Here is a 27,880-nt window from a genome sequence, read left to right on the forward strand (position 1 = left end):
TATCTCTATCGACACATAATTAATACAAAGAAAGATTTTGTATAAATGCATATGGTATACAGGTTGATGACTTTTCATACCTACACATCATGAAAAATTCTCTAAAATCAAACTAACATATTCATCACATCATAGTTACCGTTCTGCGTGTGTGTGTGTGTGTGTGTGTGTGTGTGTGTGTGTGTGTGTAGAGAATACTTAAGGCTTTTATTTTAGTATGAAGGATTCCCACAGCTTCATGTATTTAATATTTAGTACACAGCTATGCTAACCTTTTGGGAAGTGGGACCCAGCTGCAAGAAGTAGTCCACTTGGGGCATGGTTTTAAAGGTTGCACTTGGTCCCAAGTCTTTTCATTGGTTGTGCTTCCTGTCCACATGAAGGGAAGACTATCTTTTGCTACAAACTTGTAGGGTCTGCCCATTCTAAAGCAAAAATGGGCTGGCTGACTGGTGCAAGAGCACTGCTGAAAAAGGCATCCTTTAAGACCAGGACTGTATAGAACTGAAGAGCTGGAGATAGGAGGCTTGGCAAAGTATAAGGGTTGGGAACAGTTGTGTGGATTGTCTCAATTGTCTTATTTACTTCTCTCAAATCCTGTACAGGCTGATAGTCTTTAATCCCTGGCTTCCAGACTGGAAGTAGGGGAGTGTTCCAAGGTGAGTGGCATGGAACTATGATGCCTGCTTCAATGAACCTGTAAATGCGTTTGGGGGGGGGGATTCCTTTCTTTGCCTCTAGGCCCATGGGGTACTGTCTTACTAGAATGGGACTGATATCTGATGTCAACTGTATGACAACTGGTGTCTGGTGTTGTACCAGTTCTGGAGAGTTGGTCTCAACTGACATGTGTGGATATATATCATTGTTGTAGTTCCTGGAGATAAGTTGCTGTCTGCTTTCTGTGCAGGCCCTCCACCTGTAACAAATACTCCTCTGACAAGGGACAAGTCAAAAGAATGCAAACCGGCAGGGGAGCTTCATCCGCTTGGGTGGAGAAGTAGCTTTAGTCTTCCTCAAAAGAAATAGTAGCCTGCAATTTCTTCAGTAGAGCCCATCGTAACAGAAGATACGGACATTCAGGAATTGCTAAAAAGGAATGGGTGATGGAGTTTCTACCCCCCTACCCACAATCCAGATTTTTCTGAAGTCCACAGACAAGCTACAGATTTTCCAATAGCCTCTTGGATAAGTGCCTTTTTGGAAATTGTAAGATCAAAAGTCCACCACAAAGTGCACTGTATGGCCCCAACTTTAAGAGTTACCTTGGGCTCCCAGGAGGCTCATATGAAGGGTTACCCAGTCCTGTCAATCTTCCTGCTCATTAGGAGCTTTTTCTCTTCATTCCTGGGTCTTCCATCTGGAGCACTTGTTTTTTTCAATGTCCATTCTCCTTATAGTAAGCACACTGATTTTTATTTAGTTTTTCCTATTTGAAAACTCTGGAGTGGATTTACTTTCAGTTTCCCTTATTGCTATTGTCAAAGCTGGAGCCATTAGCTCATCCTGACTTCCAGTGGGGGTGTCCCTGTTATCAAACACTTTGGGGGAATTTCCACTAACTGTGTCAAGTTCCTACCAGGGAACCCTTCTACCTTTTGCAGTTTCTTTCTAATATCTGGGCTGACTGAGTCTGGAAAGCCAAATGAATAGCTCTAGAATTTATGGGATCCATGTGGTCTATGTTTTCAAAGTCTCCTGTAGGCGTTACAGGAAGGCCATGGGAGAGTCCTGTGCCCCTGCCTTACTTCTGTGGTTTTAGATGAATTTACAGGCTTTTTGTTTGTTTTTGTCAGTCGTGGGGCTTGAACCCTGGGCCTGGGCGCTGTCCCTCAGCTCTTCACCTCAAGGCTAGCGCTCTATCACTTGAGCCATAGCACCACTTCCAGTTTTCTGAGTGGTTTATTGGAGAAAAGAGTCTCACAGTCTTTCCTGCCCAGGCTGGCATATGACATCCTCTAGGCCAGAAAATGAATGGAGACAGAGTCCAGGTGGTTATATTGGTGGGAAAATAGACCTAGTCTGCCTATGTCATATTGCTGACAGATTTGCATGCTTTGTTAAAGGTTGGGACCCTGTTACAGTTGTAGGAGTACAGTTGTAGGAGTGTCTTCTATTTAGGTTAAAGTGAATCAGAAGGAGTATAAAAGCCATTGTTATACAGCAGGGCAGTGCAGCCTGTTTAGCCTTCCAGTCTGCAAAATATTTTCCTGTTTGACTGGGGAACCAGATCTTTGGTGACTCTCACAATACGTAACAGTTACCTGTGAAGGTTTCCAGATACCTTTTAATAGGGACATGATTTCAGATCCATGCCCTATTGGGAAGCTATCATTAGTCAACAAACATCCTTTTATGAAATGTCTGCATGGGCATGTAATATCAAGAAAGCATATTTAGAATCTGTAACAATATTTATTAAGATGTTTGCATGAGTGTGTGAGATCTATTAGGCCCAAATGGCCAGGTGTCCAGAAGAGTGTTTTGATTTACTAATGCTCCAGCCTTACCCTCTTTCTCTGGCCAGAGGAATTCATGTGGCTGGTGCTGGACCAAAAAGTTAGTGGCAATTAGGGCCTTGATCAGATACTGGGGGCTTTGATTTGATTAATTTTGAACTATCTCCCATTTGACAATCTTAGCATTTTGTCAGCCACTATAACAAGTGACTGATAGGCAAGGCTATAAGTAAGTTCCTGCCCAGTTACAAAGTATACAGGTATGGGCATGCATATGAACTATTTTCTGATGACCTCCCAGATTTTAGTTCTGAAAGGGCAAGCACAAAGTGACTCCATTCAGGATCTGACACCATCCCCACTTATCCAACTGCCTCCAAGATCCCTAATTTCCAGGACAAACTTTCTCTTCATGGGTATCTTTAACTTGATGGGATAATGTCCCACTGGACATTTTGCTCATTGTTGGGGTGATGTGTCCCAGTTGGCCAAATCCCACATTGGAGGGGGGTGACTGGCAGGTCAAATGAGTCTTTGCCAATAGCTCCCTTTATTTCCAATTGAATCAACAATCAATAGAAATAGTTTTTAAGCAGGACTTTTTAAGAATCAAAGTTAAAAATGACAAACTTGTACGAGTCATCTTTCCATCTGTGGGTCTGACTGTAATTGCTACAGATGATCCAATCTGTAACAGCGAAACTCAAGAGTAATCATGATGAGAGTTTTGAAACAGTGACTGATTAAACAATCTAGTTAATTTTTAATGGAATATAACACTTTAGGGTACCAGTTAAGATTGAAACCATTGTTACTAAGTTGATCCTTTGGCAGTCTTAATTTCATTTATTCCTTTCTCCATTTTGAAGCAAGCATTTAGGACAATTTTTACTTCACAAACAAGCATTTGTTTTTAAATTTTTTCTAACACTGACCACATGGTTATTGGGCAAATTAATATCACTTAGCCAGTGGAATTCCAGAAAAGTTTCATGGCCTATTTTAATTTTTAAATCTAAGCGTGCCTCAAAAGTTGTGTGTACTTGTATGTGTGTGTATGTATGTTTGTGTTGTGTACATGTGTATGTGTGTGTGTGTAAACTTGTTCAAGGTAATCTGATATGCTAGTAAAGTGAGGAAATTGAGTGTAAGTAATGTCACAGTCATCCTGGCACCAGCCAGGTGCTATCTACTCAGCCCCAAGGCTGAGAGGTGAGACAAGTCATCCTTTAAATTACAGATGCCTGACCCAATGGGTAGAGCTAGGAGGGCCCTGCTTTGGGGAATGTGTATATACATCATCTTGATTAGCCTGAGAGGAGCCATGCTCCTTGTGTTGGGCTTATGTATATTGCTTTGCTGAGATTTGGTCTCCACCCAGACATGTGGCTGTGTCTTTAAAAGCTTGGTGCAAGCTCTGTTCAGGGCTGAATGTCTTTGTGACAATTGGCCGCATGCAGACCACTAGAGACTCCAAAATTTGACTTGTCAAAATGTGGCTTCTCTATTTTCTCGTGACTGGATTTATATCTGATTGAAAGTACATCATTAATACTGTAATTAAGAGTTTTCTGGCTAAGCAAAGCTATAAAGCTTTTGAGGACTTAGGATCTATTTCCCCCTACTGTTAAAATTAGGACTAAGTATCATAAAGTTAAATGTATAAGTTTTTTTTTTAACCACCCTCAAAGATATTGTCTATCTAAAACTGCTTTAGTTTCTCTCTCATTTGGGAATTAAGAAATACTCTGGGAGAGGCCCAAGGAAAGGCTTGATTCACCTTAATGAAGGAAGCAAGGAGAAAGCTTGGTTCACTTCAGCTCCTGGGGATGCCCAAGGCCAAAGGCCTCCCTGTCCCTGGATCTGAGTATGCCTTTTAACCATGTTTTGGCAAGGGGATGCATTCTCATTAGGACATGGTAAGGCTCTCACACCAGGACATGGTCAAATAGGATGGGCCAGCATTTCCTATCTTTGATGGGTAAAAATGAGCTGGTAGAAAAGGCTCAGTTCATCTGGTCCTTGGACCAGCATGAAGGCATGGTCAATTCAGTTGGATGGGTGTCTATGCCCATTCTAAAGTTCCCTCAGACTTGGTACAAAAAGGGCCTGAACCAGCTTGCTCTGTCTTCAGCAAGAAAGCAGTGGGACTTGCTTGTCTTACATAAGAGCTGTTGTTGAGACCCCAGAAGTTGCAGAACTAAGATGCCTGGGGCTTCGATGACTTGAATGATGCTCAGGATGCAGGCACTTACAGAGTCTTTAAAAAGGGACCCAACAGGTGTTTTTGCTAAAAGCATTGATTCTTCACTAAGGCCTCTATGCCCAATGAGTAAGCAGTTATATAGGTTGACACCTCTGCTTTCATTTCTTGTGTGCCTCTTTTGCTTTGGCTGAGCTTTCTGCTCAACTCAATATGTAAGTGTGTTTATTATTCAAGTACTATTATTCCAAAGCTATCACAACACCCTTTATTACCCATGCCTCCCCCTCCCCCCAAGATGTCTGAAAGACTCCATCATTGCCCTATACCTGCAGTCATCTTGTATTCCAGGAACAGGGAGCATCTAAGCAGATCATCCCACTTTGAGACTGACCCTATAGAGAGAGCACGTACCCCAAGATGTGGCCTGAGGCTGACCCTCCTAAGCCAAGAAATTCATGTCCTGGAAATAGATCATGCCCTAAAATGAGAATGAGAGCCATCATGTAAAGCTAGAGCCAGACCCAATTACTGGTCATTACTAACACAGTTTGACCAATACTACTTAATTATATGCAAATATCACTCTCTGCCTTAATTATTCTTCTATTTAAACCTAAGTCATGAACTGCTATTTATTAGTTAGTCCTGAGGAGAGAGCTGGGAAAGCTCCCTATTGTCTTTCTGATACAGCTTTATCGATTCCATTCCTTTCCTGCTTCTCACCATTGTTTTTTTCTGTTTGAGGATGATGGGTCAGATTTAATTTGTTAAAACTCCCTGAAGCTATCAGTCTAGTAGCAATGTAGACATGAGGATAAATGAAGAAATGACTTGATCTACAGGATTTCATCCATTTTTCCTGAAGTAGAAAATGACATCCCAGACTGCTCACACTCTGGGCCAGCAGTTAAGATAACCTGTATCTTACTTATGGACCCACTCATCATATAAAAGAATCTAAAGTGTAATAACTGCTATATGATCTTCCACTGGTGACATTAAACTGGGGAGGGAAAAGAGGATCAATGTGCAGACACCTGCTCTCACCTCCTCAAAAGCAAAGATGTTTGATATCCCTCACACCTGGACAGCCACTCTACAGATGTCAGAACATCTGGAGAATAGGGAGGGCTTCTCTTTCCCACCATATGAAACTCTACCTAGTAGCTACTCAAAGCACAAGCTCTGACAACTTGGTTGCAGTCAACCCTTATCTAACCTGCCTACCCCTCACACCTCAGGGAGTACTTCTTTGCTAATCTATCCTTCCTTGCTATATTCCTGTTCTTTGTGGTCCTTTCGTTGTATCCAGTGCAGCTCCCCATCTTAGATATAGTGCACAAAGAACACAGGAACATCTGAAATAGCCAAATGCACTGGAAACAAAGCCTCCTGACCTCTAGAATAGAACCCAGCCACACATTCTACTTCTGTGAATGTGTCTTGGACTCCTAAGCATTCATCTTCAAGAGGCCTTCAAGTGACAGTCATGAGAAGGAGGGAGGGAAGAAAGAGGGTCAATATAGGTTAGGTAATGAAACACCATGGTTGATGCTTGGGGACATTCATTATTCTTTGACCTCATGATTTTGTGGGTCATTCTCTAGCCTGTCTTGATATTAGTCTCTGACACTGTCTGTTCTTTGTTGTTTGTTCTCCTAGGAGCAAAGAATAATTGATGCCTGATGATTTCTATGACCAGACTAAGGTGCAGTTTTCTCTGGGGTCCTTGGCAGAATAGTATTTTGTGCATTCACATGTTTGGCCACGTGGGAAGATTTCCTTGCGCCATCCACTGTATCATTGCTTTGTCTGGAACAGGATGTTTAGGGGTTGGCCTGTAGCCCTCATGTGGCCCTTCTTTGAGGAACCATTGCTCTGGAATCACAGTGGAAACCTATACCTTGTAGGAAGTTCATATGCATGTGCATGTGCACACATGTACATCCCCTCCCCCCACTGTTAGTATTATCCCCACCTTTGGTCCACCCAGACCTGAGCTCCTCCCTGCCCTAGAGTTCCTACCCAAGGTGATATAGACTACACACTTACATTCCAAAATGAAGAATTCAAAGGTAGAAAGGCATTATGAGACCACAGCAAGGCTGAGACCCAGCAGGATAAACATCCACTTTTCTAGCTACATGTCTTGCAACTGGGGCATGAAGTGAGATGCAATGGGCTTGGGCAGCCCTGACCCTACATGGTCTTGTTGGCTGTGGCCCACAGAGCATCTCTGCTAGGGTGTCTCTTCTTGCTGCCTCTGGCTTTCTCATCAGAAGTTCCATATTTCCTGGATTCATCAGTTTTTGTCTCCCTGATTGCATCTTTTACTTCATATCCACAGCTTCATGCATTAACTTCTCAGAGAGATTCCTTACAGATGTGTGTGTGTGTGTGTGTGTGTGTGTGTGTGTGTGTGTGTATGTGTGTGTGTGTATGTGTGTGTGTGTGTACATGTGTACCAGTCCTGGGGTTTGAACTCAGGGCCTGGGCAGTGTTACTGAATTTTTTTTTCACATAAGACTAGTGCTCTGCCATTTGAGCCACAGCTCTACTTCTGGCCTTTTGGTGATTAATTAGAGATAAGAGTCTCAGGGACTTTACCATCTTGGAACTGTAATTCTCAGATCTCAGCCTGATGTGTAGCTAGCTAGGATTACAGGCCTGAGTCACTAGCACCTGGCTCCCTATGGGGATTTTGATCCTAGTACATACTGCCTGGTCTCCCAGGGTTTCTTGTGAAATCTTGATAGATTCATTCATGACCTTCTTACCGTACATGCCTGCAAAATCAGCCTCACATATGCAATACCAAGGTTCACCACCAGTAGGGGCTGTTGTCAGTCATCAGATTACAGCTGCTGTGGCTTCTGAATGTCTGAACAGCTAAATGTGGAGCAGCCTGGGGTCACAGATGCCTAGCAGTGTTCTGTTCTCTGGGGGAAAGTCTCAAATGGGTGTATATCCTTAAGGTTACCATGGGTGAAGCCTTGCCATTTCCTGGGATGGCTTCAGGGCTGTCTTTTTAGTGGTATCAATATCTTAAGTAGCCTCATTTTCTTTGGCCCAACATTACCTTTGCTTATTTTCTAGCCTAAGTACATGTTTTACCAATCCTTTCACTTTGCTCTTCTTCTCTTTTAAAAATTTTTTATTGTTATTATAAAGGTGATGTACAGAGGAGTTACAGTTGCATAGGTCAGATAGAGTGAATTACATTTTGGGCAATACTGCCCCTTCCCCTGCTCTTTCTCAGTTTTCCCTCCCATCCCAGTCACAAGTAGTATAGTTCATTTTCAACATAGTGTACAGTAAATATCACTGCTGCATTTATTCACCTGTTGTGCCTCCGTTCTCCCAAAAAGCAGATAAAGGAAAAAAACAGAATAAAACGGAAAGAAAACAGCAAAAGGGAAAAAATGCTCTTGTTTTTGTTTCCTGGAGTTTATTTTGATAAATATTATTTTGTATGATCATATTCATATAAGCATGAAGCCTTTCTCTTCCTCTCCTAAAAATGTCATTCTTTGGTCTCTATGTGTGTGAATGCCTCACTGTAAATCAGCCAGAAGCAGCCACAAGTAACCATGCCACAGATGGAGCACTGGGCTCTCTTCTGATTTTCTTACCAGGTTTATCTGTCTGTCATGTGCAGTGGGGGCTCCAGGGCAGTGACTAAGTAGAGAGGGAGAGAAAGTCAACTTTTGCTTTTGAATCCTGGGTGGGATTAGTATGTGTGTGTTAGGCTTTGCTCTCATGAGTTGAAGACAATAATTAATTGAATCTGTAACGTGATTGAATCTTTTGTAATGTTATGATTCATTGGAATCATGGTTGTGTCACCAAAGATGGATGACAGTCATTTAGTACCCAACTACTAGCCTATCCCTGGATACTTGTGCCATTTTGCCCTGGTCAGTGACACAGGAAAGAATTTCAGGCCCAGAAATGCAATAGATATGGTAAGGCCCTAGCAAAGCTGTATTCAGCAAGTGCAGGAGAAAGCAAAGACACATTTCCTAGGCAAAGTGCTAGCACTGAGCAGAATGCAATGAGACTGCTAGCAGCAGGGGTTAAACTCTAAAGTTAGGGAGTGGCTTAGCTTAACATTCCTTTAGATTGGAAATGCTCCCTTATTCTGAGAAAGTGTGCACATCTCTTTGTTGTTACAATGTTTTGATATTTCCACTTTGGCTCTGACACATTAAGCCTTGGTCAGTTTTGACTAAATCAGACATATATGTTCCAAAGACCCACATTTAGTAAAAAAGGACCAACACTTAACATGTCAGAGCCAGAGTGGGAACATCAAAACATTGTACCAACAATGAGATGTGTATCCTTACTAAGAACCTTGGTGCTATTCCTGAGATTCTTTTGCTCAAGGCTAGTGTTCTATCACTTGATGCAGAACTCAACTTCTGGCTTTTTGGTAGTTTATTGGAGATAAGAGTCTCACAGACTTTCTCCTGCCTGGGCTGGCTTTGAACTGCAATCCTCAGACACTAGCCTTCTGAGTAGCTAGGATTACAGGTATGAGCCACCAGCACCTGGCATCATATTAACAAAGTTTCAGTTAACACCCACCATGTGACAGGTACTGTTGGAGGAACAAAAAAGGAAGTGGTAGCAAGACATTCATGGCTCCTTTCCTTAAATGCCACTATGTAGTGTGGAGGAGACAAGCAGTGAATCTGCAGGAATAATATCACATGTTGAGTCCTGGGATCAGGCAAGAGTGACACAGGATGATAAAACAGCATGGGGCCCTGCTACCTAAGCCTAATGGAGGACATGGCACTACTTTCCAAAGGAGGAGAACTCTCAACTAAGACTAAGATTCCATCCCCAAGCATCCTTCTTCTCCAACCTTCTTCTGAGAATCTGAGAATCGATTCCAAATCCCAAATACACAACTGAATCAATAGAAAAGCCAAGTCCAGCATGGACAGCAGCAAAGGCTCACATCCCCCACTTCTTTCCTTGTTCTGATTGAGAAACACAGAGAGCCAGATGCTCTGTGCATCAGCAAACTGCAGCTGCATGTTTTTCCTTTCACTGGAATCCAAGTGGTGCCCTTCACGAGTTCTAGGCATTGACTAAATATTTTAGGTTGAAATACTCAAAGAACAAACATGGTGATACACTTGTAAGAAGCCTTGAGAGGAATCTTGCCATCTCCTGGACATCCTTGAGATGCTGTTGTCTCACCTGTACCTGCTGTTACTTCTTGGCCTGTGAGAGCTATGGAGGCCATCTGTGTAGTAGCCCTGGCCCTGGACATGCAACACCCAGCAGAGGTTCATCCATAACTCTAGAGCTGGAAGGAAACTCGGCAAATTGTCTATGGATGGAGAAACTGAGGCCCCAAGCAAGGCCAGGAAGAACCAGCACTCAAACATAAGTGCTGAGATTTCAGATGCTGAGCTTTCAGGATCTCTCTGAGTCTCAACTCTTCTCCAAGAGTTCCCTGATCAGGTGAGGATGGGTCTCATTCAGGGCTTGGTACAATTGGTCTTTGCAGGTCCAATTCCAGGACCGGCTGAAGCTGAACAGCTTCCGCATCTGGGCTGGGCTGGTGTCCTCAGCCCGTACCTGCTCATACTGCTCCTCACTCAGTATCTGTCCATGCAGCAGGTCCAAGACTGAGTCCACGGATGTCACTCGGTCCACAAGCTGCTTCCGATGCCTGTCCACAAAGTGTGTCAAGGCCAGGCTACCTGAGGATAAAGGTGAAGCTGGGAATAAGCAAAGAAAGTCTCCCTCTTTCTCTATTTGTGATTCCTACTTCCCTCATGCCAGCACCCAGCCTGGCATTCTGCCTCATCAGGAGGAAGGAGAGGTTCATGATGGGGAATTTAGGTTCTGAGTGGGGAATGCTAGGACCTTTGTGGACAGAAGCAATAGCAATGGGGTGGAACTCTGCCCACCCCCAGCATGTACCTCTCCAGCCCATCCCTGCAAGGCTGGTGATAAGAGGAGCCCCTTTCTGCCCTCTTCTCTCCCTTCTAGGACTTTATGCTGCACCTGGCAAAACTACTGACTCCTGTGTGTTCTGAGATCTGTTACTGACCTTTGGGGGCTGGAGGTACTAGAGTAGTTGGTGATCTGAGATCTCCTGGAAGGAAAGAGAGATGAAGAAACTTGTATAGATTTGTTAGTTACAGACACACATGATACACCTTGAAACTCCCAGCCACCTCTGAGATGCAAGTTTCAGATCAATTCTGATAGAATTGTAAGGGCTGGAAGGACCTTAAGACATCATGTAGGCAGATGGCTTCCTTGTGCAAGTGGGAACCTTAACACCAAAGGCTTTCATCATAAACTAACAAGGAGAGAAGATAGCTAAATGAGCAATAGAAATATTTCCTACATTGGGCTGGAAGGTAGCTCAGTGGTAGAACACTTGCCTTGAATGCCTGAGGCCCTGGGTTCTTTTCCTCAGCACTCCATAAACAAAAAAAAAAGCCGGAAGTGGCACTGTGGCTCAAGTGGTAGAGCGCTAGCCTTGAGCTGAAGAGCTGAGGGACAGCACCCAGGCCCAGAGTTCAGGCCCCATGGCCGGACCGCCCTCCCAAAATATTTCCTAAATCATCTCTAAAATCTACTTGATTTTATCTTATTTCAGAATGAAGAGGTAAAGAACACATGAGGTTTCTTGCTAACCATTGTAAACTATTTGACCCCTTATTCTTAGTAGAAAGCTACTTCCTTGTCCTTGTTTCATCTTCTATATTCGCATGCTTAATATGTGTGTCTACAATTTGATTTCAGAGTCAAGAAAAAGAGTACCTTAGCAAACAGGACTAACAAAAGGGTTTTAATAAAAAGTAAAAAATTTAAAAAGCAACAGTAACAACAAATACTAAGTGTTAAACAAGAGCAGAGGAGAGAATGATGGAGATCAGGGTTACCCTGTGAACAAGCCCTGAGAGTTTGAACACCCCCTAAATTCTGCGTGACCTAGCAGTACAAGGTAGTGGGCACTAGGATCCTAAACTGTGATAGGAGCCCTGGATGGTCATGATGCAGGGAGGAGGGCGTCTTCCTATCACTGCTTACTGAACCAACTTGGTCCACTTTGATTTATATGTAAAATACAGCAGAGAATGTGATAGATGATTGGGTGGCTATGTAATCACCCAATCTCAATTAAGAAAAAAGTGAGAGAAGGGATGACTTAGGAGCGATGGGCGACAATGTTGTCAGACACCTTGCATTCATATACTGTTTTGTAGAATGGGACCTTCTTTATACAACTACTTAAAGATAATAAAAATTAAAATAAAGAATTAAAAATGAAGAATGAAGGAAGATGTAAAGATGCTTGACATATGGAGAGACATAAGGGAGGCCATGGTCCCTATTTATTTTAGTATTAGTAGGTTCTTTCTTTAGCATTAGTGAGTTCTGTCTTCTCATCAGCTAAATATGGTAATACACATCACACCCCTGTCCCTCCCACTCACTGACTCTGTGTCTTCCAACCCTGAACTCTATGGACTTGTTCCAGGTTTACCTGGTTTCAGCAAGGTCTCCCATATTAGAGTCCTATTTTTCTTCTCTTCCATTTTCAGCCTGATTGCTTTGTTCAGATCACTAACAGAGATCTCAGAGAAGAGCTGGGATACTCCAGGGCTCCGATAGCACAGCTCTAGTTCCTAAAGAGTGAGAGAGTCACCATGTGAGAAGCGAGTACTCATCCTACCAGGTCCTTTCTCCTTTGCCACCTTCTTGGTGCTGATCAACCTCATAAACACTGCAGTCAGGAGCCACCTTCAGACCACATGTTCTGAATCAGAAGGATGAGGACACAGCTGGGCACCACATTGTCCAATCAGGTATCATGTTGAATCATATGCTCACATATCCCAAGGCAGAACCTTCTCTACCATGTTGCAGGAGCCCGATTCTTCCAACTTCCCACTGAATCCATGTCTTGTCTCCACCTCATACCCTCACTCCTAATGTATCCTACCCTCAACTAGTTTACAATATACCAAAAATTTACATTCATTATCTTTCCTAAGTTACAGTAAAACCAAATCACGTGCTTTCCAACAACTCCCAAAGATACTCCTTCCCAGTTTTCTCAAACTCAATAATAGTACAGGCATCTCCTTTGCATTCAACTTTCAATTCTTAGCATCATCCTTGAAATCTTCCTTTTTCTCGTAATAGCTGTTAATTTGCCCTGTGCTATTGCCTCTACCTCCATAATTAGTTTAGACACCTGTTACAAAGCCTCATCATCCTTCAGGGTTGGGTAATTCCTTGTGTTGCAATTCCCCTAAATCTACCAACTTTCCTGCTTGTCTTTGCTGTCCAGGCAACCCACCATCAGTTTTCATCTGTGATATCACAATGGTGTTTTGAATTTTCCTCTACTTCTACAACTGTCCATTCATCAAACAGACTCCAGACAGTCAAGGCATCTTTGTTTTTCTGGAACTGGATTTTGTTATGTTGCTAAGGCTGGCCTCAGCCTCCAAGTGCTGAGATTATAAACATGTACCACCATGCTTGTCTAGCTTGGTGCATCATTAAGAAAGTACTGTGTTTGAATTTGGCACCCTGGGTATTGTGTATATATGTTCAGCAGAACTAGGGAAGGGAAGGGAAACAGCAAAACTGTGACACAAAGGACAAAGGGGGAACAGTATTACTCACAAGACAATCTGTTGGAAATGATCTGTATAACTTGTGGGGGAGGGGAGGAGGAAAAGAGGGAGAAAAATGAGGGTTAACATTAGACAAGAAATGTAATCACTACTTTACTTATGAAACTGTAACCCCTCTGTATGTCACCTTGGCAAAAACAAATTTAAAAAAGTAAAGAAGGTCTTGTTTGATCATGTTTAGTACCTTTTTAAGGACTCAACATTGCATTTAATACAAAATAAAAATTGCATACCAGGGTCAATTAGACCAATGAGCCCTGTGAGCTCTTCCTTTGGAATCCATCTTTTGGTATATGTACTAGTCTCTTCCACACTAGCACCTTTCATTTCTTTATCACTGATAAGTTCAAACTTGTTCTCGTACTGGTGCTTTTGAATACATCTTTTCATCCTGAGAAGCTCTACTATAAATCACCTAATGGACAAGTGCTGTTGTTGGTTTTTTTAATCATTTTTTAAAAATAAAAGCATTTTAGTCTCAATTCAAGTGATATCTCAGAGGTGCATTCCCTTACCCCCCTGACTATGTTACTCAATTCATTGCCTCCATGTTCTACTTCACATCATTAGGTGTTACTGTGCTTCATCAGGCTGCAGCCTTTGTAAGTGGACAGCTTCTGCCTGATATGTTGGGTAAGATTGGTGTTCTGATATTTCAACATCCTTCCTCATCTTTTATTCTACTCCTGACCCTTGCCTTTCATTTATCTTTTTTTGCAGTTTCTGTGGTTTATTTAAGCACAAATAAAGGTGTATGTGAGCTATCCATTTTCTTCACTGTGCAGCCTGGCATTGGGATTGGTGGCTCTGATGGCCAGCTGGGCTGCTCTTTCCATGATGGCTTTTTGGTTCTTGGGCAATCTCAGTGCACTAAGACTCATTGCACATGAGCAGCCCTTCAAGATCCTTGAAGTTGTGGACCGGTATCCACAGGGCAGCATTTGCTTTGTTTTCTTGTTGTTCCCATAACCAATATTTGGCATCAAGATGTGGCCCTTGAATCTCCTCCACAACCTGTTGTCAATGCCCCTGGGTTTCTACCAGTTACGCTTAATGTTGACTGGTGGATGATGAACTTCTTGGTCCTCTTTGTGATGACCTTGGACCTTACCTGAGGCCTGAGGGTGGCCATGATGTCTCCAGCAGGAGGAGAGGACAGCCACCTCCATACACAGCACCAAGGAAGAGGCTTTTTATGAATCTTTTTTACCATTAAAATGTGTATAGGGGGGGATGGGAAGGTGGCTCAGTGGTAGAGTGTTTGCCTTGCATGCCTGAGGCCCTGGGTTCGATTCCTCAGCACCACATAAGCAAAAAGAAAAAAGCGGGAAGTGGCGCTGTGGCTCAGGTGGTAGAGTGCTTGCCTTGAGCTGAAGAGCTGAGGGACAGCGCCCAGGCCCAGAGTTCAGGCCCCATGACTGGCCCCCCCAAAAAAAATGTGTATATGGGCAAGGCACAAGTGGCTCACTCCTTTAATCTTAGTGATTCAGGAGGCTGAAATCTGAGAATCATGGTTTGAAGGAAGCAAAAAAGTACATGAGAGACTTAACTCCAATTTACCACCAAATAATTGGAAGTAGAGCTGTGTCTCAAGTGGTAGAGTGCTAGCTTTGAGCAAAGATTGCTTAGGGACAGCACACAGACCCTGATTTCAAGCCCCAGGATCAGCACCATCATAAAACAACAACACAAAATAAAACAAAACATAAAAACAAGTAGTATGCTTCTTTTTGTGATTTCAAGAAGAACAAAATTCTCTTGTCATTCCCAGAATATAGCTGCTGCTCTGAAGCTAGCTGACCATCAGGTCTGTCATTCTCCATCTTACCCTAAGGAAAAACTCTAACAGCTATTCTTGGGAAGATTTTCACTAGAGTCAATACTTGCTGTACTTACGTTTGTTGCAAATGGGATAGTTTATGACGGGTATGAAAAAAAATGGTGGTGGCATTGTTTTCTTTAATGGACCCAGTTGATTTCGAATATGTTTTTACTGCTAAAGTTTTATGATTTGGGTCCTTGGCTTCCAGACTTCTTGCGACTAACAGCTCTTTCGGTTTGCCCATTGCCTGTGATATAGTTGTGTGAAGCATCCTGTCTCAAGTCTCAGATGCTGCTGCTCAGCTTCTGTCATGTCCCACTCATCTGGCCCTCGTTCATCTAATCACTGTGCCATGATGCTTCTCTGATTCTGAGCAGCAAACCCAGACAGGGCTGAAAATGGAGAAATCTTAGATTCAAACCTAGTGGTCCACTCTCCTCAGCCTTTGGTCAAAGAGTGTGTATGTGAGAGATATGGACAAGAGTAAGCAAAAAGGAATTAATGCAAGCCACACAACTGCACTTCAGTGCCAGTAAAGACTGATTTGAGCATGCAGCTCAGCCTGTACTGAAGAATGGACACACATCCACTCCACATGCGTTAGGAGACAGGCATAAGATATGGGTAGTTCACCCTCAAATCCCACTGTATGTAGTGACTGTTGCCACATTGACAACTTTCTGTTTGCGTCAATGTACTCTTCTAAGAGGTAAAAGTTGTTGAGATTTTCTAATATGAAGTTGTCCTACTTTCTGAAAATGCACAACCTAGAGTTCAGCTCTTTCCTTAGACTTAAACTCACCCAACAATAGACAAAAAATCCTACAATTCCTACTTTTTTAAACATTGTTTAACTGAGAAGCTCCAATTCCCTGTGCATGTTTCCTCTTCTGTAACAAATAATGTACCAGGTGGGTTCAACTCCAGGTGTGCTCACGGTGCATTCTGATTGGCAGGCATTACCAACTGCTAGCCCAGACACTGCCAGTGCCCCCAAGCAAATTCTTCTTCCAAATCATGAAGGTGATTAATTTTCCTGTGAACCATTTTCCTCCTATTTAGTAGCACTCAACTCAACACCCTCCTCACATTTTGTCCTGCCTCATTTCTTCCCAACAGACCCTGGGAATGCCTGAGATTTCCCCACAAGTTTTTCCAGGCACACCATGATCCTAGCAAGGGACAGATGCCTGGCTGCTCACCTGGGGGATGATATCCATCTTCCCAGATCCAGATACAACATAGCGAGAACCCAGGTACAGGGCATCCAGTGGGGGTGGCTTGTGTATTCTTACAAATTGAAACTTTTCTTCTTCTTCATCTATGGCCTAAGAAGTGTACAGAATAATGATTTAGGGAGATTTCTGCCCCACAGCTTCTAGTTTGAAGGAGGAGAGAGAGAGCAAGCACATCAGTGCATTAGTACATTCATTTGGGTGAAGAATGGCTATCACATCTCTGTACCCTCATTCCCCTTCTTCCATAATTTGACAATTGGTGAGACCACCCTTGCCTTCTGCCATGTTAGATGGGAATAGAGTCACTGACAGAAGGAGGAAGAGGATGGAAAAGGTACAATCTGGGGCATGGAGCTTTCTTGTGCATTTTGCTCCTGGAAAGATGCCACAATAAGTAACCAAGATATCAATGATGGAGCAGGGAATACAGCTGGGAGAACCCTTGTGTGAGGGGCATGGAGCATGGCTAAGCAAAGAACAGGACTGGTCACCCTTGTGCAGGTTCCTGCTTGGGAGAATCCCATCCTCCTTCCCAGGTGAGAGCTGCAGGTTTCTGCTGTGTTTCCTGTTTCCTGTGAGCCCACCCTGTCCCACTCCTCCTGGTTGTCAGTGTCACCTTCTGAATGCTGCAGTCACAGGGGATCAGGTAGAGGTGCAAGGTGACTTCATCAGGACTCAGGTAGTAGTACAGCAATGTGGTGCAGATGATGGGGATGAAGTGCCGGGCGCCAGGAATCATCCTCAGTAGAACTCCTATTGGTGAGAAGCTGGGATTCTCCAGGACTGCACAATGTGGCTCCACCCTGGCTGGCTTCTCCAGCAGCATCCCCTCCTCTTTAAAGTGGGCCACGTTGAACTGAGAGATGTCCACATGCTCACCTGTCAGAAAACAGATTTGAGAGTTGTGCACTTCAGGTCCCATCAGGCTTGGCGGGGACAGTAAGATCCCAGGGTTTAGGATCACAGATCTTCCCTGGGACCCAGTGTATATAGTCTGAATGACTGAGTCCTCCTAAAATTTCCATGTAGAAATCCCAACCTTTCCCCCCTTTTCCCATCAATGTAATGGGGTAAGGCAAGAGCTTTGGGTGGTGATCAGGACATGGAGATATTAGTGAATGGTACTAATTTCCGCATGAAAGAGTTCCAAGGAAATTCCCTGTGAAGGTGCAGCTGGTTGACAGCACCTGTGCATAGGAGTATGCTTCCTAGATACTGAATCTACAGACATCACCATCTTGGATCTCAGCCTTTAACAATTTGATAAATCCATATGGTATTAATAGTGTTATCTAGGGGCTGGGAATAGATCTTAGTGATAGAGTGCTTGCCTAGCATGCATAAATGAAACCTTTTATTGGATTCCTCAGTATCACATAAACAGAAAAAGCCAGAAGTGGTGCTGTGGCTCAAATGGTAGAGTACTAGCTTTGAGAACAGAGAGGCTCAAGAACAGTGCCCAGCCCCAGGACTGGCAAAAATATAGTGTTACCTAGGATATGCTATTTTCTTATAGCAGCCTATAGAGACTATGGTAGGGAAGGAAGAATGGCCTCAGATGCTGTGGACCATCTGGTCTCTGGAGTGGGACTATCACAGACACCTTAGGCCTTGAGTCAAACTCATAGATAAGCCAGTCCCAGGCCCTGGAGCTGAACAGACACAGAACCTGTGGTTCCCTGTGCTGCTGTGGACTCTCCCTGTAAGTGGTGGTGGCAGGTTTGACTCTAAGCAGGTAGCGAACTGTAGGTGGGAGGGGCTGTGGGAAGATGGAGTGACCAAGGGCAGACTCCACTGATCAAATGTCTGGCCACCATTGAAACTCTTCTATTGGGAAGCACCATGGCATCCACCATTGTGGAGGTCATGACTCCCTCTTAGGAAGCTGCTACTTCCTGGCAGGTCTGTCAGGGTTGTCTAAGACTTGAATAAGTATGTGCTGCTAGCCAGGACCTTGAGTTCAGAGAGGTGAAGTTGAGATAAAGGGACAGCTGGAAACAAGTTTGGATGTGTGATAAACAATAGCAATATTTTATCATTCATGGACTTTTTTGCCTCAGCCCTTACCACAGATTGATTGATTTTTCCTGGAAAATATGCTGCATTTCCCATATTTCTGGGATAGGCAAACACCTAGACATGCATTTAAATGCCAATGATCCCAGGCATTGATGTTATAATATAGAAATAACGTGATAAATATTTTAATGATAGAAGGCTCTTTTTGTTCTCTAAACAGTACCTACATATTTCCTTTAAGATGTTTCTTCATAAATAGCTCTTTGAGAACAGAGACTATGTGTGAAGCACTTTGCAAATTACTCTTTCTAAAGAAATCGATGCTGTTGCTTTATGCAGTCAATGAGCATTAGCTTCACTTGTATATGATTCAGTGTCTTTGTTTATTATTCTACCTTGCACTTCGGAGTTCATGTTCCATTTTCTCTAGGTACATATTTAAGACTTTTGTTCAGGACATATTTGTTTTTGGTAATCTCTCTGCTTTTAATATATTGTAAAGATCTTTTTAAACTCAAAATAATTGTATTTTTGTAATTCACAGTTCTTGATGGACAGTTATTTCTCAGGACCATGAAGACATCTTTCCACTGTCCTCTGCTTTCCACTGTTGCTGCTCAGGAGTCAGTCAACATATCTCTCTAAGTAAGCTTTCCTTCTGTAGGCAGTAACCTTTGCTTAACACTTGGGATTGACAAGTTTTGCTATAATGTTGATTTGTTTCTGTCCCTTTGTTTTTTCTTTTCTTCTTTGCACTTTTTAAGTTCTCACCCTGAGAAGTCTTACATTTCACAGTAATTCCCTTGGTAATTATCTCTTTATCTGTCAATCTCATCTGTTCTTATTTTATCATTTGTACTATTTCTTGCTTCATGTTCATATTTTACCAATTTTAAGTGTATTTTGGACACATATATATGTTCTATTCCTGATAATATCAGAGACTAAAGTTTTAATGGGTTGATTTGTATGATGCAGTTTTCTGCTGGGTTTCATTTCTGGTACACTGTAGTTTTTTTGTGATATTTACTTTTTTCCCCAGACATTGTCTTGATATGTATCTCAGACTGGAACTTGTGATCTTCCTGCTTGAGCCTCTTGTGTCCTGGCATGGTGGTTATGAGCCATTGTACCCAACTTTCTCTGTGAGGAATGGAACTGTGAACTTGTATTTCTTACCGGAAAAAATAGTGGTTGGCTATTTTGACCATTGTCCATTTTGAGCCATTTTTGTGTGACTCCAGATCTTAAGTGTAATCTGGCAACATTATGTCTTCTCCCTGCCTGACAGGAGGTGGTAGTTTCTCAGTGATGATTGACTCTGGGTACTAAATATTTTTAATTAGTTCCTTTGGTCTTAATTTGTACACAGACATGTATTAGAAAATATTTTAAAATGGAGGTACTGAGAGAATTCTATGTTTCCTGATGAGACTGTGGATGTAAAGAGCACTGAATAAACTTCAACTAATTATCGCTGAGGACATAGCTTTATATTTGGGAAACTACAAGGTAAGTCTAGGCAGAAATAACTGTATGACTTGGAGACATATGGTTCCAATTATGTTTAGGGAAGTAGGGGATGAAGAACAGTCTCCAACTTCCATACCCTCTCCACCTTGCTAGCAAGCTCTGGGTTGCTCATCCTCTTTCCTCACACTCTATACTATGTTATATCATTTTTCTGGGCCCTTATTCTACCAATCTCATCCTATGTTTCCATTCTTTACCTTGGAGGTCCACAAAGTGAGGAAGGTACACAGCAGCCACAGTTCCTTGCTCAGCCCTGATGCCAAACAGAGGCCCTGCTATCATCCAGGTGTGCTGCAGCCAAGTCTTGTCCAGGCAAGTGTCCCAGGAACAGAATTCAATGGTGATGGTCACTGCCCTGCTCACCATAAAGCTCAGACCCATGTTGGGACAGTGGTAGAAGCCAGCCACAGGGAAGTGAACACTGTAAAGAGGGAGAGGCAGACATCAAATTACACAAATCCACCAAGCCCCTTCTGGATGCCAAACACAGTAAAGCAGCTGTGGGTAGTCCAGAATAGCTAAACCTATTCCACCAAGGTCACAGGTTTAGTCCTGGCTCCTCTGCTCTCTGAGGAACTCATTTAGCTTTCCTGATCTCAGTTTCCTCATTTATAAGTCGTAGTCACCATACCTTACAGAGCTGCAAGTGACGAGTAATTTAATGTAAATCAATAGATTAACACCTGCTTGGGAGCAGCTGGTCAATGCTATTATGATGGACATGACAAAATAGGAAAGTGTTCTTATTTTTTAAAGCGTATACCTATGTTTGGAAGAGGAATTTTACCAATAGTGACTAAACCTACATGCTATTGCTCATGAGCAGGCTTTGTAGCTGAACACAGATCAAAATGATTTTTCCCAAGGATCCCCACTTGGTGTGTAGTTGGGTGGTCAGATGATAGCTTCTGAAGTCGAGGTGGAGTGCATTGTTCTTCCCTGCTGAGGCAGTGCCTGTGGCAGTGAATGACAAGTGACAGCCTGTTGGATTGAGCTCATGGTTCTGGCTAAATTGTTAATTATGAGACTGGGAGACCTTGGAGGACAGGGTTGCCATGTTCCTCATGACTTCATAGGTATTCTTAAGAAAAGGGTGCTTTGCACCTAGTGCTTATGAATAAAGCAGGAACATACAGATTATAAGATACTGAAATGAGATTAAGGAGAGAAACCAATCAAATACAATGAGAAGTCCTTATCAGAAGCTGGTTAGGACAAATATCAGCAAGAATGCACCTCCCACAAAGGAGAAAAGGTGAAACAGACTGCATTTAGATAACAGGAAAGACTTAATGCAAGTTTTTTAGGAGGCAAAAATTACGTTGGATTAGGAAAAAAAGGTCCTTATTTGTGTTAGTTGAGGTGTATAAGGGCCTAGTTAATGCTTAAAAAAATCATCTAATATCTGGATTTAATATCTGGAAGAAAGTGATTGAAAGTCATTTGGAAAATGATCACTGGAGCTAGATCAAGGAACAAGGATATTCCTAACATGTTCAGCTTTTGTGTGTGCTTGAAAATTTTATAATACTCCTATTTTTCCCACAATCAAAGTACACATTAAAAGCATGCTGTCTGAAAATGGGAGTCAGGAGACCGTGGGGAAATTTCAGCGTGCGGTAGCAGAGCCCCTCACTCACCAGCACAGGTGCCTTTCGCTGTCAATCAGCTCAGTATTCACAGGCCCTATGGGACCCAAGAAGACATCTTCTGTTCCTAGACAATCCCCGGTCAGGATGGTTTGTGAGGCGGCAGTAAGATATGAGACCAGCTCTGATACTAGTTGGGCATCTTTCTCTGGAAGAGCAGGACACTTTATTTCTAGACTGTCCAATGAGGTCTTCCCAGGAATTCATAGCTGGCCTATGCTGGGCTTTTCTCAAGCCTAGCCTTCCTAGGTAAATCAGGAGTGTGTTTGTGGCCTCTGTCTCTGCTGCTGTGATCATGTTCCCACTTTTAACTATACCCATCCCACTATCCCGCTGGCCCACACTCTGCCTACTTCTCCGTCCCACTGGTATAGTCTTGTACTTCCCACCATGTTGCCTGTCGGAAGGATGGAAGAGAAACTTGGTTCTACAGATGAATGGACATGGATAGAGAGAGTTTCTCAGGCCTCAGAAACCCAGAATAGAACATCAGACATGGGACAGGGTCTGACAGAGATACAGATGATGGAGGCAGGTAACACCAGCTCCTGAGGCTGGGAAAGAGGATAGATTTTTCTCTAAGCCCTTGGAGCACATGATCTTGCATGAGATGGACTCTTCCAGGTAGGAAATCTTCTCTGGCCCACATGATGGTCAGTTGATGAAGAGGAAACTCTACCACAGTTGCCCCTCCCCAAGTCCCTTTAAATACCTGAGTTTAGTCTCTGCTCCTTGAGTGAGGTGAGGCTGTTATCTATCTCTCCTCCATCTGATCTCTCAGTAAGGGTCAGCTCACTCGTCTTCCTATAACAGAGAGATGTTGACTCTCCCTTAGATGTAGGGGATATTTTTCACAAAAGATCCCAAGCACCCTACATTACTTTAGTTCTGTAGTTTCTTGTTTCCTTCTTACCTCTGTTTATGCACCATCCAATGACTCTACCTCTTGGCTCTAGAGCAGCTGCAAAGGCTCAGCCCTGGCTCTGGGTCTGCCAGGCCCAACACTTACCACAGTGTTGACATGAGCAGCTCAAGTCTCTCTTCCTCTAGAGCCTTCAGTTCCTCCTTCACTGTGTCACTCAGAGAGGTCTGGTCTAGCCTGCAAGCACAAGGGGAACTTGATTCTCCTGGGTTCCACATCACAGGATCTTCAAGCCCTCAGGCCCAGGACTCTGGACTCTGAGACCTGCTGGAGGCATCTGTCTCAGTCAGGTCCCTGGGAATCAGGCTCTGAGGAGGGTGACTAGGGATTGCTGTTGGGCTAATACCAGGTCAGAGGAAGGAAGGGCAGCCGAACTGCGCAGAAGTAGGCATTACCTTCAAGGTAGACTCAGTGTAGGCACTGGTCAGCTCACAGGGAGTTCTGAACCCAGAATGACCCTTTGGACCTGTCCTGAGTTGGGAGGAGGGGCTGAGCTTTTATGATCTATAGGGCTCAGGCTTCTAACAGGTCATCCAAGGAAAGAGACAGGACCATGGATGAAGTTGTTCATGTTAGTAGAATGTGAGCCTGAGCAAGCAGCATTCTCAGTGCTGGGAGGCATTTCTTAGTTCATGAAGAGACTTTGAGTAGAACTTTAGAACATGTAGAACAGCTGTGCACAGCAGGGGCCTGGGTTTTCTCCTCAGAACCTAGAAGATCTGCTGAAAGGAGAGTCCTGGTTTCCATCTTACAGACTTCAGGAATTGTAGTTTCCATCGGATCTGGGATGGTTACAACCCTCTCCGGGCCTGTCCATCCCCATCACTGAGTGAGGACAGGTCGTTCTTGCTTGGTTGCTGTGAGGCAGGACAAAGCATCTAAGAAACCTGCACCATGATCATCATTACTCTGTCATGGCAGCTCTCCCATGGGAAGGTAATGGAATCCTGAGAGTGTAAGTTTGCCTCTGTCCACAAGTCTTTCGGGTTTATGAGGACAGGAAGGAGGTAGAACCTTCTTCTACAAGATTTATAAAAGCCAGCTTTCCTCAGAGGTAGCCAAAGTATCACAACTTAGTATTGAGCTATGACCTGAATACAGATCTACTGGCAGAGACAGGTCTGGAGAGGAGAGGGGATGCAGCAGAAGGTGATGGTTCTGAGGGCTTGGTAGGATGCAGGCTGGGGAGTAAAGTTGACCGGGTTGTTAAGGTCAGTGTCAGCTGCAGGAGAACCAGCGAGCAGACACTTTTTATTTTTGATGCCATTAACCTGTTCTGATTACTCTGTGAAGATGAAGAACTGGCTGAGGGAAGCCACTGGGCGTGGAATCCCTTGACCCTCTCAGCTTAGGAAGGGACGGGGTTCTGAATATGGAGACTGAGCACATGGCAGCGCCTGTCCGGGAGCTACAGAAAGCCTCACCTGGTAGCTGTCTGTCAGCTTGGATTAGGAAGACAATGGAAGAAACACTTGAGAGACAGATTGGGGAAGGAGGGCTTGTTGAAAGACAGGCATGAGGAAATGGAGATTATCCTGGCTTGTATGAACCCCAGGGCTCAGTGTCAGCTTCACATGGCATTGTCCAGCCTCTGGTGCTTAAGCTCCCCTTTTATTCTTCAGGATTGAAAGCCTTGGAGGTCCACTGATATAATTCTAACCTGTGCTAATGTTTAACTTTACAGTATCTGTATTTTGCTTCACAGTGCTCAAAACAGCTTATGAGTATGTTTTTTTGGGGCTGATGGGTGGTCCACACTTCTCCCCTCTTCAGTGTGTCAGCCACAGGAGGGCATGTCCCTCCAGTTGGTTTCTAGGGCCTGACCTACTGCTTAGCACACAAGAGCGATGCTGTGAATGAAGGCATGAGCAAATGAATGAGTGCAGAAGCTCTGGAGTGAGGAGAACTGGGAATCTCTAAAATCATACTGCCTCAATGACATGAGCTCTCTATCATATCTGACTCTGCACACTGTGCACTAAAATGCATTTTAATTCATTGTAATCCATGAGGTGGAAGTGATACTCCCATAACATACAGGTGGAAACTGAATCTCACAGAAGACAGTGATTTGCTCAAATCACATGGTGTCAGCGTAAATGGCCTAGCATGCAAGGACTGGCCTGACTGAGCATTTACTGTCCCTTTTCTTCACCTGTAAGGCTGCCAAGAACCTCCCCTCTGCCCTTCTTCTGCACCCGGCGTAGAAGGGACCCCCATGGCCTTACCGTAGGAATGTGAGTTGGCAGGCAGGATGCTTGAAACGCTGGCAGAGCAGCTTCACACCAAGGTCACCCAGGTCATTCTGACGCAGGTCGAGTTCCCTCAGCCTGCAGCTGTTGCTAAGCACAGAGGCCAGGTCCTGGCAGCAGCTGGAGGAGAGGCCACATCTTGCCAGCCTGCAGCAGAGACACACAAGCTCACTGTCCTGAGGGCTCTCTCATCTATGTAAGTGGAGTCTAATTCATGTTCTCTGTGGATCCTGAGGTGTCATTAAAGGAAGAGAGGCTTTCCTGGCTGAAGAGACCTGGGAAGTTCTCATTTCCTCATTTAACCAAGTCCTTAGGATACAGCAACCACCCTTACTTCTGATAAAATTCACAGGAATTTGGCCAACCATCATCTCATCCTTGTGTTAACAATTTACTCAGTGTTCTAGCTGTAAACCTGGGTTTAATTGTTAACTACACTGGCCCTGCCAAGTACCTATAGGCAGTGAACAATGGCTCCATAGAGATGTGTGGAAGTTAAAAGAATCTCATATCCAGGAAAAATAAATCAGTGAGTTTCTAATATAATAACTAATGTTGAGAGGAATACTAAAGGTTTAGTGGAACTGAGGATCAATCTTGGCTCCCCAGTACATGTGGAGGTTAGGAGTCAGTGCTGAAGAGCCGAGGGACAGCGCCCAGGCCCAGAGTTCAGGCCCCACGACCATACCCCCCCGCAAAAAAAGAATTCCCACTCTTCCTGGGATTGCTGAACCCCTGATATTAGGAGATCTCAGCTTGCTCTCATGTCCTTCTTCTCATCCCACCCACCTCTTGTTCAGGAAGATTGATGGGAAGCCTGCAACGGCTCTGTGAAGATGAAGATGTGGTATAGGGATAAAGGAGAGAAATGCAGGTAGAACCAGGGTTATGAATATCTGATCTTAGAAGCCAAAAGTGACCTCCATATAAACTGAAAGAGTGTGTGCACGCATGTGTGTGTCTGTGAATAATTGTGTGCAGTAGGGACAGTAACTTTTTGTGTTTTTTGAAGAAGTGTGCTATAATGTTTTAGTACTGTGTCCTGACAATGATGCAGCAGGCACTGAGACACAGGTTTTATTCTGGCACAGTGGGAAGTGTAGAATATGGTGAGTTTCGGGCCCTTCCACAGGAGGATGTATCATTGGATCAAGAGTTGCAGATGGAGACCTGACAGGCAGCTGTAAAGGTGCAGGAAGGAGGCAGGGAGCTGACCTTGGGCCAGGTTATGCTTCTTTAGATTGGATACCAAAGACGTCTCCCGCTTTATCGTCCCCTTCTCTCCTTCATCAAATAATAACTGCCTGCCCATTAGCCCCACCTGTATACTTTTTGGTTCCTCTGGACTTCCTTACATATCTGAAAGTCCAATGTGAGCTGTATGGAAGGTGTGTCCTAGCACTTGGCATTTGAGAGCACTTGTCCACAGACAATTTATATTTCGTCACTGTTCCCAGTGTTGAGATATCAGCGGTACCCCCAGAAAGCCAGCATCCAGGCAGCATCTGTTAGAATAGCTCATTGATTACTATCTTTAGCAAACTCTGGAAAGATTTTTCTTTAGATGGTGATAGGGCTTGAACACAGGGCTTGTCCACTGTCCCTCAGCTTTTTTGCTCACCACTTGGAAACACAGTGCCACATCTGATTTTCTGGTGGTTAATTGGAGATTGGAATCTCATGGACTTTCCTGACCTGACTGACTTTGAACCATGATCCTCATGTGTCAGCCTCCTGAGCAGCTAGGATCATAGGCTTGAGCCACTTGTACCTGGCTTCTTTTTTTTTTTTTTTTTTAAAGAAAAATCTTTGGAAACTGGCTGATCCTTTTTTTCTTTTTTTTTTTAATTTAATTTAATTTTATTTGTGAACATACTGTACAGAGGGGTTACAATTGCATGGGCAGGATAATGCTGTACCTGGCTTCTAAAGATCTTTGTTCACACTAATAACTCTGGTATCTCTCCAAGTCTTGGTCAAAGAGTGAATCCATAAATATTTGATGGCTACAGAAACCAAGCCAAGTTCTGTACTTAGCTTTTGCCTTTGATCTCTTGCCCATCTCCGTTTTTGGGAGAGCCCAACCCAGCTCTGACTCACCTTAAGTTCTCCAGGTGGCACTGGGGGTGTCTTAGGGTCTCACACAGACTCTGTACTGCAGAACAACTCAGTGGATTGCCACTTAAGTCCAATTCCTTCAGGCTTCCACTGACCTTGAGAGTGGAGAAGAGAACCTTCCACGAGGTATCAGTGAGTGGGGCCCACATGGACCTGAGGCAGAGAGAGGACCAGGAGAGCTGTATCATGGGTAGACAGGGTCTGAGCTGCGCAGCCTTGTACAACAGTGCAGGTTTGTTCCGTGAGCACCAGGCCTCCATGGACAGAGACATTTCCAGGACTGACTATCCTACATAACTGCCCTTTGTCCCCAACACCTGACCCCTCCTCTATGTGGCTGCTCATTCTATCTCTTAAGTTCTGCTTCAAGCTACATAATGATACTCTTGTTTCTTTTCAGATATCTCCACTTCAGTAGCCCAGTAACTCTTGACCCAGTAGGTTTCAATAGGTCTCTAACCATTCAACTTTTCCTCAAGTCTGAATAGCTTGTATGGACAGGGAGATGAGACTCTGAAGCCAGCAGGTTGCATGGTAGGTCTGGTTCTGTGACTATTTATTCATCTGTAAAACCAAGGTAATAATAGTACCTGCTATGAAGAGGGTTTGTGAGGATTATGAAGTCTTTCTGAGTCCCCCAAAGATGTACATTCTGTTGAAACTTTTAACATTTCAGAAATATAAACAGTGCATATTCTTCAAAAATGTTACACTTTTCCAATCGTGACTGTAGCAAAAGTTAAAAAGTATATTTTTCCAATTTAACAACATGAATTTAATGTGAAAGATACCAATGAATAAAATTTGCAAGCGATATCTTTTTTGATGCTAGTATCGCATTTACATTGTTTGAAATAAAAATTAAGACTTGGTTATCCAAATGCATGAGGTTTAATTATGAACCAAGGAACCCGGAAGCCTCTCGTCCACCATCCTCACTCCTTCCTATCACAGGCTGCTACACAGCTGGGGCCA

General features: G+C 43.6%; 1 protein-coding gene across 2 annotated transcripts in view; it reads right to left on the reverse strand.

The window, feature by feature from the left end:
* Window positions 1-7,808: 7,808 nt before the first annotated feature.
* Window positions 7,809-27,880, reverse strand: part of LOC138813312 (NACHT, LRR and PYD domains-containing protein 1-like) — a 30,865-nt gene continuing 10,793 nt past the window's right edge. Inside the window, exons 5-15 of one of the 2 annotated variants that reach the window (XM_070001703.1) lie at window positions 26,888-27,058; window positions 24,764-24,934; window positions 22,623-22,712; window positions 22,326-22,417; window positions 21,605-21,761; window positions 20,162-20,385; window positions 17,029-17,291; window positions 16,377-16,502; window positions 12,191-12,332; window positions 10,742-10,786; window positions 7,809-10,388 (exon numbers count right to left, since the gene is read on the reverse strand). In XM_070001703.1, the coding sequence (XP_069857804.1) occupies window positions 10,117-10,388; window positions 10,742-10,786; window positions 12,191-12,332; window positions 16,377-16,502; window positions 17,029-17,291; window positions 20,162-20,385; window positions 21,605-21,761; window positions 22,326-22,417; window positions 22,623-22,712; window positions 24,764-24,934; window positions 26,888-27,058 (1,753 nt within the window). In that variant the 3' untranslated portion in view covers window positions 7,809-10,116. The remainder of the gene's footprint in view (window positions 10,389-10,741; window positions 10,787-12,190; window positions 12,333-16,376; window positions 16,503-17,028; window positions 17,292-20,161; window positions 20,386-21,604; window positions 21,762-22,325; window positions 22,418-22,622; window positions 22,713-24,763; window positions 24,935-26,887; window positions 27,059-27,880) is intronic. The other variant, XM_070001704.1, reaches the window with a different exon arrangement.

This window comes from Dipodomys merriami, unplaced genomic scaffold (assembly GCF_024711535.1).
Source record: "Dipodomys merriami isolate MVZ:Mamm:240054 unplaced genomic scaffold, mDipMer1.0.p SCAF_59, whole genome shotgun sequence".
In the NCBI taxonomy this organism is placed as follows: Eukaryota; Metazoa; Chordata; class Mammalia; order Rodentia; family Heteromyidae; genus Dipodomys; species Dipodomys merriami.